General features: G+C 43.3%; 1 protein-coding gene across 2 annotated transcripts; it reads left to right on the top strand.

Annotated features, from left to right (window-relative positions):
* The first annotated feature begins 389 nt into the window (after nucleotides 1–389).
* LOC131126434 (RELT-like protein 1) lies at nucleotides 390–13513 on the top strand. Of its 2 annotated transcripts, XR_009129155.1 has the most exons (9): nucleotides 390–545; nucleotides 1865–2092; nucleotides 7234–7305; nucleotides 9948–10002; nucleotides 10278–10526; nucleotides 10713–10839; nucleotides 11874–11917; nucleotides 11999–12172; nucleotides 12251–13513. XR_009129155.1 is itself a non-coding variant. In XM_058068964.1 (8 exons), exons 1-7 carry the CDS (start codon nucleotides 398–400, stop codon nucleotides 11904–11906), a joined length of 912 nt encoding a protein of 303 aa, XP_057924947.1. In that variant the 5' UTR covers nucleotides 390–397; the 3' UTR covers nucleotides 11907–11917; nucleotides 11999–13513. The 2 variants fall into 2 exon arrangements, 1 of the variants encoding a protein (XP_057924947.1); XM_058068964.1 differs by having other exon boundaries at nucleotides 11999–13513.
* Nucleotides 13514–15325: the final 1812 nt, after the last annotated feature.

The raw sequence follows: 15325 nt of genomic DNA on the forward strand, positions 1-15325 counted from the left end.
TATATATATATATATATATATATATATATATATATATATATATATATATATATATATATATATATATATATATATATACTAATTCAGACATTATGTCTATTCAACGATCGATATGTCTAATTGCATATTCGGGAACTGATGAACCACTGACATTTTGATTCTGGGTGTTCTAAAAGTTGTGACCATGTATACACACAAAAAAATCATAAAATCATTCAAGGATCTTGAAAGTTTTTTTTGCTAAAAAGTATCAGCTTCATTAACACCTGCCATGTTTTTACTGGTGTCGGATCGATGCCAAAATTTGCAGTCTCCTTCACCCGAGTGTGCCCACCAGAAGTGTCTGTCCCTTTAAGAGCAGGGCGTGTCCACTCCTCAGGAATCAGGAAGTACGTCGATGTTTGGGCAAAAAGCCCCTCCTCAAGATCGACTAGTGGTGTGTGTGACCGTGGTGCTGGTTCACACGCCTGCCAGAAACATCGCCAGCTTCCCCGGCCAGCTGTCGGCGCATCCATCCATCATGGACGATCCAGTGGTGGTTACGGGTAAGAAGTCCTACGTGTGGAGGTCTTTCAGATTCTATAGCGATGGCCGCCTTGCCTCCTGCCTGTCCTCTGCTGGCGACGGCGGCGCATCGTGGCGCAGACAAGGCAGAATGTCCCAGCTGAAAAGTTCTTGCAGGATTTCTCTCAAAAGTTGTGGTAGTGTTAGCATGTTAGTATGCAGGCATCCTTTCTAAGAGATACATTTGCCGTGAAACTCTGAATAATAGCTAACTTTACAACGGAAAAAAGCAAACATATTTCTGCAAGGAAATGGAAGCTATGAAATAGTTTTTGGCTGTGAAGGTTAATATGAAGGAGGAGGATGTTTTATAATGTGTTTATTGGTTTTGCCTTTGAAGATGATAGCCGTATTGTCTGTAATCTGTGAGTGCTTTTGGTGGATTTTTGGAAAGACTACGCTATAAAAGTAGTTACAGTTACAGATAAATGCAGTTACAGTTGTGGTTGGATGTTGTGACCCAAAAATAAAAGATACTTTTGCGCACTTTGGTACTGTTCGCTTAGCTCTCACGCTCGTCCTTTTTTGGTCATGTGACCACAATTATAGACATAAAGTATGGACATGATTGGACAGCTTTCACAATTTGTTATGCGACATGATGCAACTAAAATACATAACATTTGCTTGACCACCTCACACAGAGGAGAGAGAGGGGAGCAGAGCTGAGTGACAGCACTTCAGATTGTCATTATAACACTAGTCCATGTCTTTGGGCAGTTTACTGTTGATGTTTGAGTGAAGTGAACCAGAGGATACCTGCAAGTGGACCAAGATCAAACTCTCAACTGAACCATTACATGGGAACGCACCCTTAAAGGCCAAGGCTTGATGCTTGTGCGCTTCCAAGTGTTGCTTGGCGATAAGAATATGATCAGATAGCTTTGCGTCATCTCGGTGAACACACTGCACTTTGACACCCAATTTTCCCCACTGAGGGGCTCAAGCATGGTCAGACGGTGTCTTCCTGGAAGACATCGGTCAGTAGGAGCAGCTTCCTGTCTCTGGGGTCATGTGGCTGGTGTCGGCGATGCACTCATTGACGACACACAGCGGTCACAGGAGGGCCTGCTGAGCAAACAATTGTGCAAACTTGAGTTGATTTCACGGAAGTGTGTGCATGAGTCAGCCACTGGAGTTTGAAATCAGACAAAAGGATGCTTATGTGGTGTGTTGGAATCCCGTAAGTCATTATAACGTGCACCTTTTGACCTGATCTGCCACTCTATCAGTAGTAATACTGCCCTGTGTTGTTTTTTTTCTTTCCCAACTATTGGCCGTCTCCCTATCCGTCCTCCAGTGGGTCAGACGACAGTCACGGGGAAAGAAGAGGTTGGCGGAGGGGCGATCAACCCGGACTACACGGCCTTTGTGTTGGTGCCCGTCTTCTTCCTCCTAGGCCTGCTGGGGGTGGTCATCTGCCACGTTTTGAAGAGGAAGGGCTACCGGTGCACCACCGAAGCGCGAGATGAGGACCAGGAAGAGGAGCCGTGTGAAGAAGTGGAAAAGGATCCGGAGTTGGGCGGAGGTGAGGAATTTAACCATTTGCACTCTTGATTAATGGGGTGTTTTCACACTTGTCATGTTTGCATGACTGTGAAGATTCTCACATTCCCAGGTCGTGGTAATCTGCAAAGTTTGAATCAAAGCAACTAGACTCTTCTTATTTGTTGACGACGTTCACCTTTTATCCAAAGGCTTTTTCAGTTTTACATTTTTAAGTGTAGTGTCTCTATTTATTTCTCTGAGCATGCATAATACCGCTAGGTGTCTGCCCAAGTTTATATTCAGGAAAATTGAAAAAAATGCTAGTATGCTAGCAAGTCTAACACAGTAGTGTTAGCATGCTAAGGTTATATTCAGGAAAATTGCAAAAAATACTAGTGTTAGCAGTAGTGTTAGCATGCTAGCACATAGCATGATACTGGTAAGTGTGCTTCAAAAAAATAAATAGAAAATGGCTACAAATTCTATGTTTTGTTCTATATTGGCATGCCTGCAGTGGTAACATGCTAACATTAGCACACTAAAACATAGCATGAAATAGCAAAAAAATACTAGCATGCTAATGTTAGCATGATAGCAGAAAGGCTAAATGTCCCGAATTTGTGTTCCAACTATTTTTTTTCATTCTTTATTGCATCCAAATCCATTCACAAACATATTAACATTTGCATGCTAACAGCTAACATGATAGTGCTAAGTGTTTATATAAAAATGAAAATGGATAAAAATACTATGTTAATATTAGCATGCCTGCAATGCACACTAAAACATAGCATGATAGTGGTGTTTATATATGTGTCTACCCTTGAAATAGCAAAAAAAATGCTAGCATGCTAATGTTAGCATGATAGCAGGAAGACTAAATGTCCCGAATTTGTGTTCCAACTATTTTTTTTCATTTTTTATTTCATACAAATCCATTCACAATCGCAGACAAGCAAATTCAGTGTGCAACAATCTCAGTCTGCTTGCAGCCAATCAAGTTGAACTTATCCAGCATCCCCTTTCTTTCCGCCTTAACCAAGCCAAACATTGAAAATATGGCATAGGTTAGTACTACGGAACTGAATGTATATGAAGTATTCCGGCCACTAGGTGTCAGTAATGACACAAAACATTGATGAGACTTGACATTACATCACATGCACATAGTAAGCCATGGCATGTAAGAGCTATCTTGCTCTTTAAAAGTATGTTTTGAAGCTTTTGGATGAACTGCTAAATTGTTTTGGAGTGTTTGACTTGCGTCACGCCATATGTCACAAAAGCTGCCCAATCAAGTTCTTGCGTTCTTCACTCTGCAGCATCTGGCCCCTTGACAAAAATACCATGAAGGAAGCTAACTCATGAGCACATGGCTGCATTGATCCCGCCGATGATTCGGGAATTCTCATTATAGAGACTTAGTTTCACTTGGCTCGTACATTGACAGCTGCAGATCATGTGTACTTCTGTCGCCATAGCGATGCACTGGCTGGCATGCAAGCGAATAACCCCTAGTTGACATTTTTTTTTTTTTATTTTTATCTTCCTTCTTCTTGTAACCTTTCCCAAAGTTGAGTTTACACAAATTTTCACGAGGGAGAACTGTTTACATTCAATTTTTCTCCCTAATGCGCTATTCCGCTTCCTGGAATAACACAGCTGACGTGCTTTTACATGGACTAAATTCAAAGAAACCATCTTTCATCAAGTCTTGACTGGCTGCTTGGAGCGTACATCTTGTGTAAAGTGTAAATCAGTTCTCCTTCCACACATCCCGTCCTGTTCCCACTTTGCGTTGATTTCAAGCGCCTCTTCTGCGTGAGAAACTGTCAGCATATCACAAGTCTGTGTGAGGCAGCTGCATACCAGAGGATTCCGTTTCACAGTGGAAAGAGAGAGAGTGCGTTTGTTAGATGTGCAGGAAGCAAAGAAAACTGAATGGGGGGGGGGGGGGTGTTTTCCCACAATATACAGAGGAAGGATGCCGGGACCACTTTGATATTTCTCATCTTTTGTTCATTAAACACCAATATACAATTTATAGGGCGGCACGGCGGTCAAGTGGTTAGCGCACAGACCTCACAGCTAGGAGACCAGGGTTCAATTCCACCCTCGGCTATCTCTGTGTGGATTTTGCATGTTCTCCCCGTGCATGCGTGGGTTTTCTTCGGGTATTCCGGTTACCTCCCACATTCCTAAAACATGCTAGGTTAATTGGCGACTCCAAATTGTCCATAGGTATGAATGTGAGTGTGAATGGTTGTTTGTCTATATGTGCCCTGTGATTGGCTGGTGACCAGTCCAGGGTGTACCCCACCTCTCGCCCGAAGACGGCTGGGATAGGCTCCAGCACCCCCGCGACCCTCGTGAGGAAAAAGCGGTAGAAAATGAATGAATGAATGAATGAATGAATGAATGAATGAATGAATACAATTAATAGTAAACAGTCGAAATAATTAATAAGTCTGCTGAAGTCCTTTTTTAGGGAGCACTTGTCCGTTGCTCCTTTGCATAGATAATCCATCCACTTCACAGGGGTGCCTGAGGTTGGCCACAATAAAAGACCACTCCAAAACGTGCAGTTTAAACGAGTCAGTGTCTACTGTGAATGTAGCCTTAGACTATATTTAGCCAAAATGTGATGCCACAACATGCTTGTTTTACATGAAAATATATATTTTTAGTTGCCTTTTCACTTCCTGGTTGCTGTGCAGCTTCTATTTCAGTAGTATTTTGCCGCCTTGTGTTAGCTTTTTTGGCTTAAAACCGCATCAAACATACTCTCTTTTATTGTAGACTTGCATCATCACTTTGTTGTGCCTCTCATGCAAAAAAGACGTATAAATGTGTCTTAGGGAGTAGTGGTCTGGTTGAAAAACATGTCTAAATACGTCTTTGGTAGCGAATGAGTTGATAAAGTGATAGCAGTGCATTGTAAGTCTCTCCTAAAATGTTCTACTATACTGAAGGACTTTAAAAACACAGTTTTTTTTTAAAGACACAGTCATTTGTAGTTTGTGTGTTTTGACTGCAAAGTTTCCATGTCACGCCTTATTGCCCCCTAGTGAAGAATTGTTGATATCACACCCGTCTCCCTGTATGGACCACACCTTAAAACCACTGGTGTTTGGTGGTATGTCTCAAAAGGGAGTGACTGCTGAGCGCGTCACTGTACAGCAATGTGTACCATTAGGATGGCCTTTAAAAGACAGACACATTCATTCAATGTTTCAGGATGCCACGACTAAGTGCAGTTTCCCGAGACCAAGCGATGGGCACACTGATGGCAGGAATGCACCAAGATGCGGTTGGGAGTCGCTTCCGGTACCATTAGCCCCCTCCGGAGACGTTTTCCTGACACGTGACTGACCACGTGTAGCGACACCTGCACAGGATTGCTATATCCGGACCACAAACCTGCGTAATGCGTTCCCAACTGCTTCACAAACTGCAGCAGAGACCCAGGAATGTGGACGGACACAAGTTTATACACAAACGGTTTGCCAAAGACTCCAGAAGTATGGGATACGACCATATGTATTTTACTATAGGGCACTCAAAACACACCAACTACAACTCAAAACCCCACGGCCCTAAATACAGGCACAACAAAAAATGGGTTTTTAAAGTCCTTCAGTGTATATTAGGTAATGCAAGTATAAAGGGGCCACCCTCGGCCATCTCTGTGTGGAGTTTGCATGTTCTCCCCGTGCATGCGTGGGTTTTCTCCGGGTACTCCGGTTTCCTCCCACATTCCAAAAACATGCTAGGTTAATTGGCGACTCCAAATTGTCCATAGGTATGAATGTGAGTGTGAATGGTTGTTTGTCTATATGTGCCCTGTGATTGGCTGGCCACCAGTCCAGGGTGTACCCCGCCTCTCGCCCAAAGACAGCTGGGATAGGCTCCAGCACCCCCGTGACCCTCGTGAGGATAAGCGGTAGAAAATGAATGAATGAATGAATGAAAGTATAAAGGGGCCACCCTTGGCCATCTCTGTGTGGAGTTTGCATGTTCTCCCCGTGCATGCAATTTCCTCCCACATTCCAAAAACATGCTAGGTTAATTAGCGACTCCAAATTGTCCATAGGTATGAATGTGAGTGTGAATGGTTGTTTGTCTATATGTGCCCTGAGATTGGCTGGCGACCAGTACCCCGCCTCTCGCCCAAAGACAGCTGGGATAGGCTCCAGCACCCCCACGACCCTTGTGAGGAAAAAGCGGTAGAAAATGAATGAATGAATGAATTATAAAGGGGTGTTTATGTGTAGTCTAAATTGACTGATCATGGTCAGGTCTGACAGCAATTAACCTAATCATGCTCAATGAGTATCTATGCTGGCCACCCAAAAACTGCAATGTTTTCAGCTTCCAGGAATTGCAGGGGCCATGCATTACCATACTGCAACATGATGTAATGGTCATGGATGAATGGTACAACAATGACCGTTACAATCTTGCTCATTTTCAATATAATGCACCTGTGTTGTGGGTCTAGTGGCCCACAGTGGGAGGGTCATGGTATGGGCGGATATGTTTTGGAAAACAAAAAGTCTTCACATTGTTGTTGAATGTATATTTTAGTATTAAAAATAGAATAAATATTGTGGAATTTCGGGTAGCATCATTAATCTGTTCCAAAAGGTCCCACTCCAAGCGAAACCTACTCTAACCACAAATACTGTTCCCATAAGAATAATGTAAATCCAATTAATCTGTTCCAGATACACAAAACACTTTCAGTGTAAAATAGTTATGGTCAAGTGTACAGTTAAAAGACTAGTGATAAATGAACATTTAATGTCACTTACCTTGATTGAAGACCTTTTTTTGGACCAAAAAGGCGATGACGAGCAGTGAAGGAGGAGAGGAAACGAGATCCACACAGACGACCTTCATACTTTGCTGAGAGTGATTTACTGAATTCAGTAGTGCTTCTCACGTTCTTTATTCAAATGCCCATTTGCCTGTCCTATCATGCAATTTCCCTGACTTTGTGGATTATTTTCAATCATATTTGGACATTCATTACTTGTAAGGAGTGATGACATTTATTGAGTGACATGTCTTTATTCGGCACATATATTCCATTTGATTTCTATAATAAAATCTTATTAAGACATGATGGTATTACAGTTCATCATTCCGCATAATTATTTTTTTTCTCCCTGCTTGCAGAGCTGAATGACACCCTCAGCGACAACAATGACACAGTGGGACAGATCGTCCACTACATCATGAAAAATGAAGGTATGCGTGCGCATAATGAAATAAACCGCTGACAGTTAATATCCCGCCAGCTCTCAAGCGACCGCATCCCATTTATTGTTTGGTTGTGTGGCTCAAAGCCTTTAACGAGATTCTGTGGCCGATAGCAATGCACTGTGGTCGTAAAAGTGCACCATCCTAGATAGCCAAGTAATCTTCAGTGGGCGCCATGTGGTGCTTGATAAGAGGATGCTGCTGGATGATAAGGACGACCTTGTGCGTGCGTGTGGAGTTGTGAAACTTCTCTTGCCTTGTAACGTGCTGGAATCTGCGAAGGCCCCCTGGCCCAGTTGGGACGTGCGTCTGTCTAAACCAGGGGTTGGGAATCTTCTTCGGAAGGTTCATCTAATGTTGATACGCTAATAAGTTACATGCATCAATATTTTGTCCCAATTTGTGACAATTGTATAAGTCCACTTGCATCGAGGCAATGTTTGGGCACTGGCTTACAGTGGCGCATATTTAAGTCGACCCCTGTTTATGTTCACAAGTCGACCAACTCATCAAGTCCAGTTCCACCATGCTTTTACTGAAAAATGCACGTTTCAGTTGACACCAACATTCTGGTCGACCGCTTCAGTCATCATTATTGCGAAGCCCATGGACTGGTCGCCAGCCAATCACAGGGCACATATAGACAAACAACCATTCACACTCATACATACATTCATACCTATGGACAATTTGGAGTCGCCAATTAACCTAGCATGTTTTTGGGAGGAAACCGGAGTACCCGGAGAAAACCCACGCATGCACGGGGAGAACATGCAAACTCCACACAGAGATGGCCGAGGGTGGAATTGAACCCTGGTCTCCTAGCTGTGAGGTCTGCGCGCTAACCACTAGCCCACCGTGCAGCCCCATTGCCAAAATTATTCATCAAATTATTTTATATTTCAGATAAGAGATAAAGCAATGTTCCTGTGCATTATAATCAAGCGGGACTTATATAATCCCTATCAAGCTGATGACACAGTTGGAGCATAAGCAGCGTCACATTAATAATATATATCACAATATACCTCACCAGACTGGCATGTACTGTACAGTGCCGTCCAAGTAATGGAACATTGAGGTCAATTTCTTTATTTATGCTTTAGACTGGAAACATTTGGATCTGATACTCAACCCTGAAGATAGAACCTTTTGTTTGAACCCACAGTTATGTCAATTATAGTATTGTCTTGTCATGTTTTATTATTCAATCAATACATAGTACTGACTGTCTGTGCTCAGCTTCAGATTGGGTAGGTACGTTTTGCCTGTGTTGTTTGCTTTTAGAGGTAAAAACAGCATGAAAAGCCTATTTGTAGGTTAAAACAATACAGCCAGTCCATAGAAAGCTTTGTTCTCTTCTATGAAGAGTAGATGCCTTCACTTTTATGATGTGAACGTATATGATGTTATCAGCCATAGCTGACCATTTAGCTAGCATCAGTGTTGGGGTTGCTATAGCATCAAGGAAAGTCTGGGGGTTGCACAAACACCATCATGGCCTGCATGGTTAGAGGAGCCTATAGGCTGCAGCTGTTTGGGCTGGCGCTAAGAACTACAAGGTCAGGCAAAATGATCTGACACATTTGTAGGTTAAATAAAAGGCAAATAAAGTAAAGAAACAAAAAAGTATTTTCGAAAAGAACATATAATGCCTTTTTAAAATTAAATCAGTTCTGGCAGTGCGAGGTCGGCCGGTTCATTTTGGTTTCAATGCAGATCCAGTAGCTTTGAAGTTGGTAATCCATAACAAGATGGTGTTTTTCGAGCTGGTGCAAGATCATGTCTACTAAGATTAAAGTGCAAACGCAACGCTTGTTGTGTTGCAGTTACACATTTGTTTGTTTTGATAAACAAGAAAGTGCAATGCTCGCCAGTGCAAGTCATGGCAGCAACTGAAAAAGAAACCAAATACAATGGCATTATAAAGAAACAAAGCAAAATGGCATTATGTACTTTTCAAAAATAAAAACACTTATTTTTGTTTCTTTACTTTTTTGCCCTTTATTTAACCTACAAATATGCCAGATCATTTTTCCTGACCCTGTATATGAAGAGGCTGCATGGTGACTGAGTGGTTAGCACGCAGGCCTCACAGCTAGGAGACCCGCGTTCAATTCTACCCTCGGCCATCTCTGTGTGGAGTTTGCATGTTCTCCCCGTGCATGCGTGGGTTTTCTCCGGGTACTCCGGTTTCCTCCCACATTCCAAAAACATGCTAGGTTAATTGGCGACTCCAAATTGTCCATAGGTATGAATGTGAGTGTGAATGGTTGTTTGTCTATATGTGCCCTGTGATTGGCTGGCGACCAGTCCAGGGTGTACCCCGCCTCTCGCCCAAAGGCAGCTGGGATAGGCTCCAGCACCCTGCGACCCTCGTGAGGATTAGGGATAGAAAATGAATGAATGAGTTTAACACGTATTTTATAGAGTATTAAGATTTTGAAAAATTGACATGTGTCAGTCAACTGTGCTGCATTCATGCATCTCCCACTTTAGTAAGCGCACCATTCACAATGCATGACAAGTGACAGGGGTTCCACTGTATTAGTTTGAACCCTCAACAGTACAATATGAATGTTATATAAATGTGTATATTTTTATTTTCTAACATTGTTTTGTTGTTTCAGCCAACTCGGATGCTCTGAAAGCAATGGTTCACGAAACCAGCATTGATTCTGATGGGTGAGTCTTTTTTTTGGGCCTATGCTGAGTTTACCACTAGATGGCAGCACCACCCTGCTTACTGTGTGAAGAGACAATCAGGCCATGCTCTTTTGAGGCCTCCTGGAATTGGCACAGTTTTTATTGAGATCATGCAGCTGTGAGGGTGAGGGGGATAGTCCTCTAAATCCCCCATTGCCTCTCGCTTTTATTTCCTGTTTTGATGCTGACCTCATTTCTTCACTCCTGCAACACCTTTTGCTCAATGAAGAAATTCAAAATCTTCTCTTCCACAGTGCGCCTATCACCCCCACTTCCCCATACTCTCCCTCGCCACCCCTCACCCCCGTGTCGCCGGGGGCGCCGCCAGAGGCTGCCAAGCACACCTGCAACCACCTGCACACAATCGGTGGCGTCGGCGGCCACAAGAACATCTGCACACGCTGCAGCCAGAAGAAATGGCCGCTTATGAACAAACCGGCGGTCCGCAAGGCGGAGCAACGGCGTCGACACTCAGGAGAGGTCACCGTGCTGTCCGTGGGCAGGTGAGTGTTTCTCCACGTTAACCCCTCGCCTAGCATCACAACCATTGCACATGCCTGGCACCGGACACTCAAACATTAACTCTAAATCCTGAAAATGTTAATCCAGACTTAATTCCTTAACACCAGACCGCTGACCTGAAACCAACAAATCCTGGGAAGTTTTCATCTTGTTTCTGTCCCGCGTAGGTTCCGTGTGACAAAGTGTGAAAAAGCAGCCAGGGAGCGGCGGACGCTGCTGATAGCAGATTCCAACGGCAGTGTTCCTTCAGAGGAGGTGGCGTCAAACAGCCGGACTGTGTCCGAGTCACAGGAGGTTGGTGTCCTGGAAAAATGTATTTGGTATGGACCAAAGCAGTGGTGACCAGGATGTTTGATTTTCTAAAACTTGACATGAAACACTGCCTCCATCACAACATTATGTCACACTTAAATAGATCAGAACGACAACACAACTGAACATGAAATGCAGTTTTTAAATGAAATTTTCATTATTAAGGGAGGAATTAAAAAAAAATCACCATAAGAAAGACACTGGGCATGACAGAGTTCTGAGATGAAACCCACTGCTGAACAAAAAGAACATTAAGGCTCATCTCAGTTTTGCCAGAAAACGTCATGATGATCCCCAAGACCTTTGGGAAAATACTCTGTGGTCTGATGAGATAAAAGCTGAACTTTTTGGAAGGTGTGTGTCCCATTGCATCTGGTGTAAAAATAGAAGAACACCATACAGAGAGTAAAATATGGTGGTGGTAGTGTGATGGTCTGGGACTGTTGCTGCTTCAGGACCTGGAAGACTTGCTGTGATAAATGGAACCATGAATTCTGTTTACCAAAAAATGTCCAGCACATCTGTTGGTGATCTCAAGCTGAAACCAACTTGGGTTCTGCAGCAGGACAATGATCCAAAACACACCAGCAAGTCCACTTCTGAATAGCTGAAGAAAAACCAAATGAAGACTTTGGAGCGGCCTAGTCAAAAGTCCTGACCTGAATCCTATTGAGATGCTGTGGCATGACCTTAAAAAGGTGCTTCATGCTGGAAAAGCCTCCAATGTGGCTGAATGACAACAATTCTGCAGTTATCACAAACGCTTGATTGCAGTTGTTGCTGCTCAGGGTGACCCAACCGGTTATTAGCTTTACGGGGCAATCACTTTTTTGGTTTGGATTTTTTTCTCCTTATCATCATAAAATGTTTCATTGAAAAACTCAATTTTGTGTTGAGTTGTGTTGTCATCGACTTCAAGTGTGACAACGGAGGACTTTTGGGATAAACTAAGCTTGCTTGGTGAATTCTTTAGCGCTTTATGGCCGAGTTGAAGCCGTGTTCTTCTGTTACCTCAGGAGGAGAATGACAACATGGACAGAGAGAAATGATCCAACGCCAGGTAATTAGTTTAACATGTGACTTGTGCTTCTTCTCTTAATTGTTTTCCTCATTTGTGGCTGCTGTACTGTCACCCCTACAGCTTTCCCTAAGAAGACACATCATCTGCACACTTTTTAAAAGCCACCAGAAGACATCGACACATCAGCAAAGCAGCAATATGGGTGTACAGATCCCCCCTTTACCCTTCACTTGGGGCCAAACTGCTGCTGAAGCCCGGCGGTGGCGCCGACGTGCATAACAGTTTTCCAGCTAGGTAGGAAAAGTGTTTTTTTTTTTTTTTTTTTTCAAAATGTTTGACTTCTCCCTCAAGACATGTCGAGCTTCATATCAGTCGGTCCAGCTGTGTGACATCATCCAGGATGCCAGGAGGAGCGTGTGCCAGCTTCATTAAAGAAGACTTCTTAAACTGGTACAGCCAGTCCGAGGCCACCCCCCCCACCCACCCCTCAATCCACAGGAAGTAGGAATAACCTACAGAGCCAGGAAGCTGTCTGGAGCCTTGGCAGGTGTCATCCAAAGAATAAAGCATCATACCGTGCACCAGCCAGGAGGAGATGGCGTCAGTAGGAATATATCAACTAAGTGTAACGTGCAATGCTTCAATGGCTTCTGTGTGCCATTTAAAATATTATGTCATTTTATTTCTACAGCATGCTAACAATGCACCTAATTGTTTTTTTTACTTAGCTTGTTATAAATATTATAACGACTATGATGGTGATGAGCTGCTGTGAAGTTTTCATGGTGCGTTCACACTTGTCCTGTTTGGTTGGGTTTCAAGGTCTGGTGCGTTTTCTCTGCCAAGTACGGTTCGTTTGGTATCTGAACAGGTGGATCAAGACCGCTTTGCCAAGACCACTTGAGCTCCCAATTTCAATGCTACAGGGACCAGCAAAATGACAAATACGAAACCGACACAGCTTTGTGATCAGTCTTTAGAAGTATATTTTAGAAGCTTTTGGTGAAATGTAAGCCGCTTTGCTCTTTCCGTATGTATGTTTGTAGGGAGAGGCTCTTAATATTAAAAAATAATAATATAAATAATAACATAACAATAATAACATCGCAATAATATGTATTCAACCCAGCAGGGGTTGCATTATCACGCATCTGGTCCCGTGACGACATGACCAGTGTGAACGCTAAGCCAACCTCGCCAAAGTGCGTACAAAACATGCAGAGGAGAGTACCGAACCACAAGTGTGAACGCAACCTTTGTGTGTCGGAAGCCGCCAAGTTTATTTTTGCACTTCCTTTTCCTCACCTAAGATGTTTTGTCCGTTCCATTCCAGTTCTTTTCTTTGCCGTGTTTAAAAGATTTAGCGGCCAGTTGTTGTTGGCCCAAAGTCTTCCATGGAAACCAAAGCAAGAGAACGTTGATGTCAGTCTACCTCTTCTCTCCTTCATGCGGGGTATTTCACCTTTTACAGCCTTTTTTTTTTATATTTGTTTAGGGTCAGCATCATCAAGCTTGTCATTTCATGGTGCCACTTTGTTTTGGGATGGATTACATGTATTTTTTTATTGGTTTCTTTTCAAGATTGCTGTGTTTTTATTTAATGCCAAAAAACAATAAAGATGTATACATATCAGAGCTTGTTTTAGTCAAATTTCCACCTGTTAGCAAATAACCATCCATTCATTTTTTGTAGCGCTTATCCTTACAAAAGTCGTGGGGGTGCTGGAGCCTATCCCAGCTGTCTTCAGGCAAGAGGCGGGGTACACCCTGGACTGGTGGCTAGCCAATCACAGGGCGCATATAAACAAACAACCATTAATACTCACATTCATACCTATGGACAATTTGGAGTCAACAATTAACCTAGCATGTTTTTGGAATGTGGGAGAAAACCCACTCATGCACGGGGAGAACATGCAAACTCCACACAGAGATGGTCAAGGGTGGAATTGAACTCGGGTCTCCTCGTTCTGAGGCCTGTGCGCTAACCACTTATCCGCCGTGCAGCTTAGCAAATAACCTAATATTACAAACAAAGATAGTTCTAGGCAGCACTCACAAGGCAGTGTTGACATGGTTTATAGCGCACAAAGCGACGTCATGGCTTTGAGCGGCCTTTTCCCCAAAGACACAAGGTCACAGTAGGGCGGGCGATGGTGCAAATATTGACTCCTGTTGCACACACAGAGCTGTTTACCTTAGTTCTTCCCCAGGATCACAGCTGTTTACCTTAGTTCTTCCCCAGGATCACAGTTGTGGAGACAATAAATCCAATCTTTATGTATGTGTGCCATTATACAGGCTGCACCAGGTTTCGGTGCCAACATTTGGAGGTGGGGCCTGGGCAGGGGGGGTCAAGAGGGAAGCCTGGTCAATGTTTAACGCCTTGGACACAGTGACCTTCTGGGAGGATCCACTGCTGCTACACGACTACATGCAGGCTTCACTATGGGTGTAATGTTTAACTCTCAGGGTCTGTTTGCTGGGAAAGGGTGAACATTAATGAGGTTTTGGACCTGGAATCCGATGTGAGTAATGTTGATGCAAGAGGAAATGAATTTGGAAGTTGGTGTTTTAAATCCTTCCAACTCTTGAACAGATGTCTCTTTTCTGTGTATTCAAAACAGAACTGAAAATGCATGTCATGGGAAACGCTCAGAAATCCTTCTGAAAACAACTCCCAAAAGTGCCAAAACCCTATTTCCATAGACTGTGATGTGCATACCGTATTTAATAAGGTACAGCGACATTGTTATTACAATTACTAACAATCAAACTACATCACTGCCGTATTGACACCTTGCCACACCACGCCATCTTGCAACTAGCCTGTAGAATATCACAACACGCTTAGAATGCCTCACTGAAGGGTAAAGCTACATACCAAACCTGCTGCTGTTTGTGTTTTTGACCTTGGAAAAGTTGATGCTAGGTGTTGTGTTAGTTTCGAGGTTGCTATGTGAAATGAATGTGTGGTAATGCTTAAAAGGACCAAAATATTGTAAGTATTACATGTTATTATGAACGTACCTATTTCAGTCTAGGCTGCACGGTGACCGAGTGGTTAGCGCACAGGCCTCACAGCTAACAGACCCGAGTTCAATTCCACCCTCGGCTATCTCTGTGTGGAGTTTGCATGTTCTCCCCGTGCATGCATGGGTTTTCTCCGGGTACTCCGGTTTCCTCCCACATTCCAAAAACATGCTAGGTTAATTGGCGACTCCAAATTGTCCATAGGTATGAATGTGAGTGTGAATGGTTGTTTGACTATACATGCCCTGTGATTGGCTGGCCACCAGTCCAGGGTGTACCCCTCGCCCGAAGACAGCTGGGATAGGCTCCAGCACCCCCTCGACGCTTGTGAGGATGAGCGGTAGAAAATGAATGAATGAATGAATGAAGGAAGGAAGGAAGGAAGGAAGGAAGGAATGAATGAATGAATGAATG

This window comes from Doryrhamphus excisus, chromosome 3, assembly GCF_030265055.1.
Source record: "Doryrhamphus excisus isolate RoL2022-K1 chromosome 3, RoL_Dexc_1.0, whole genome shotgun sequence".
NCBI lineage: Eukaryota > Metazoa > Chordata > Actinopteri > Syngnathiformes > Syngnathidae > Doryrhamphus > Doryrhamphus excisus.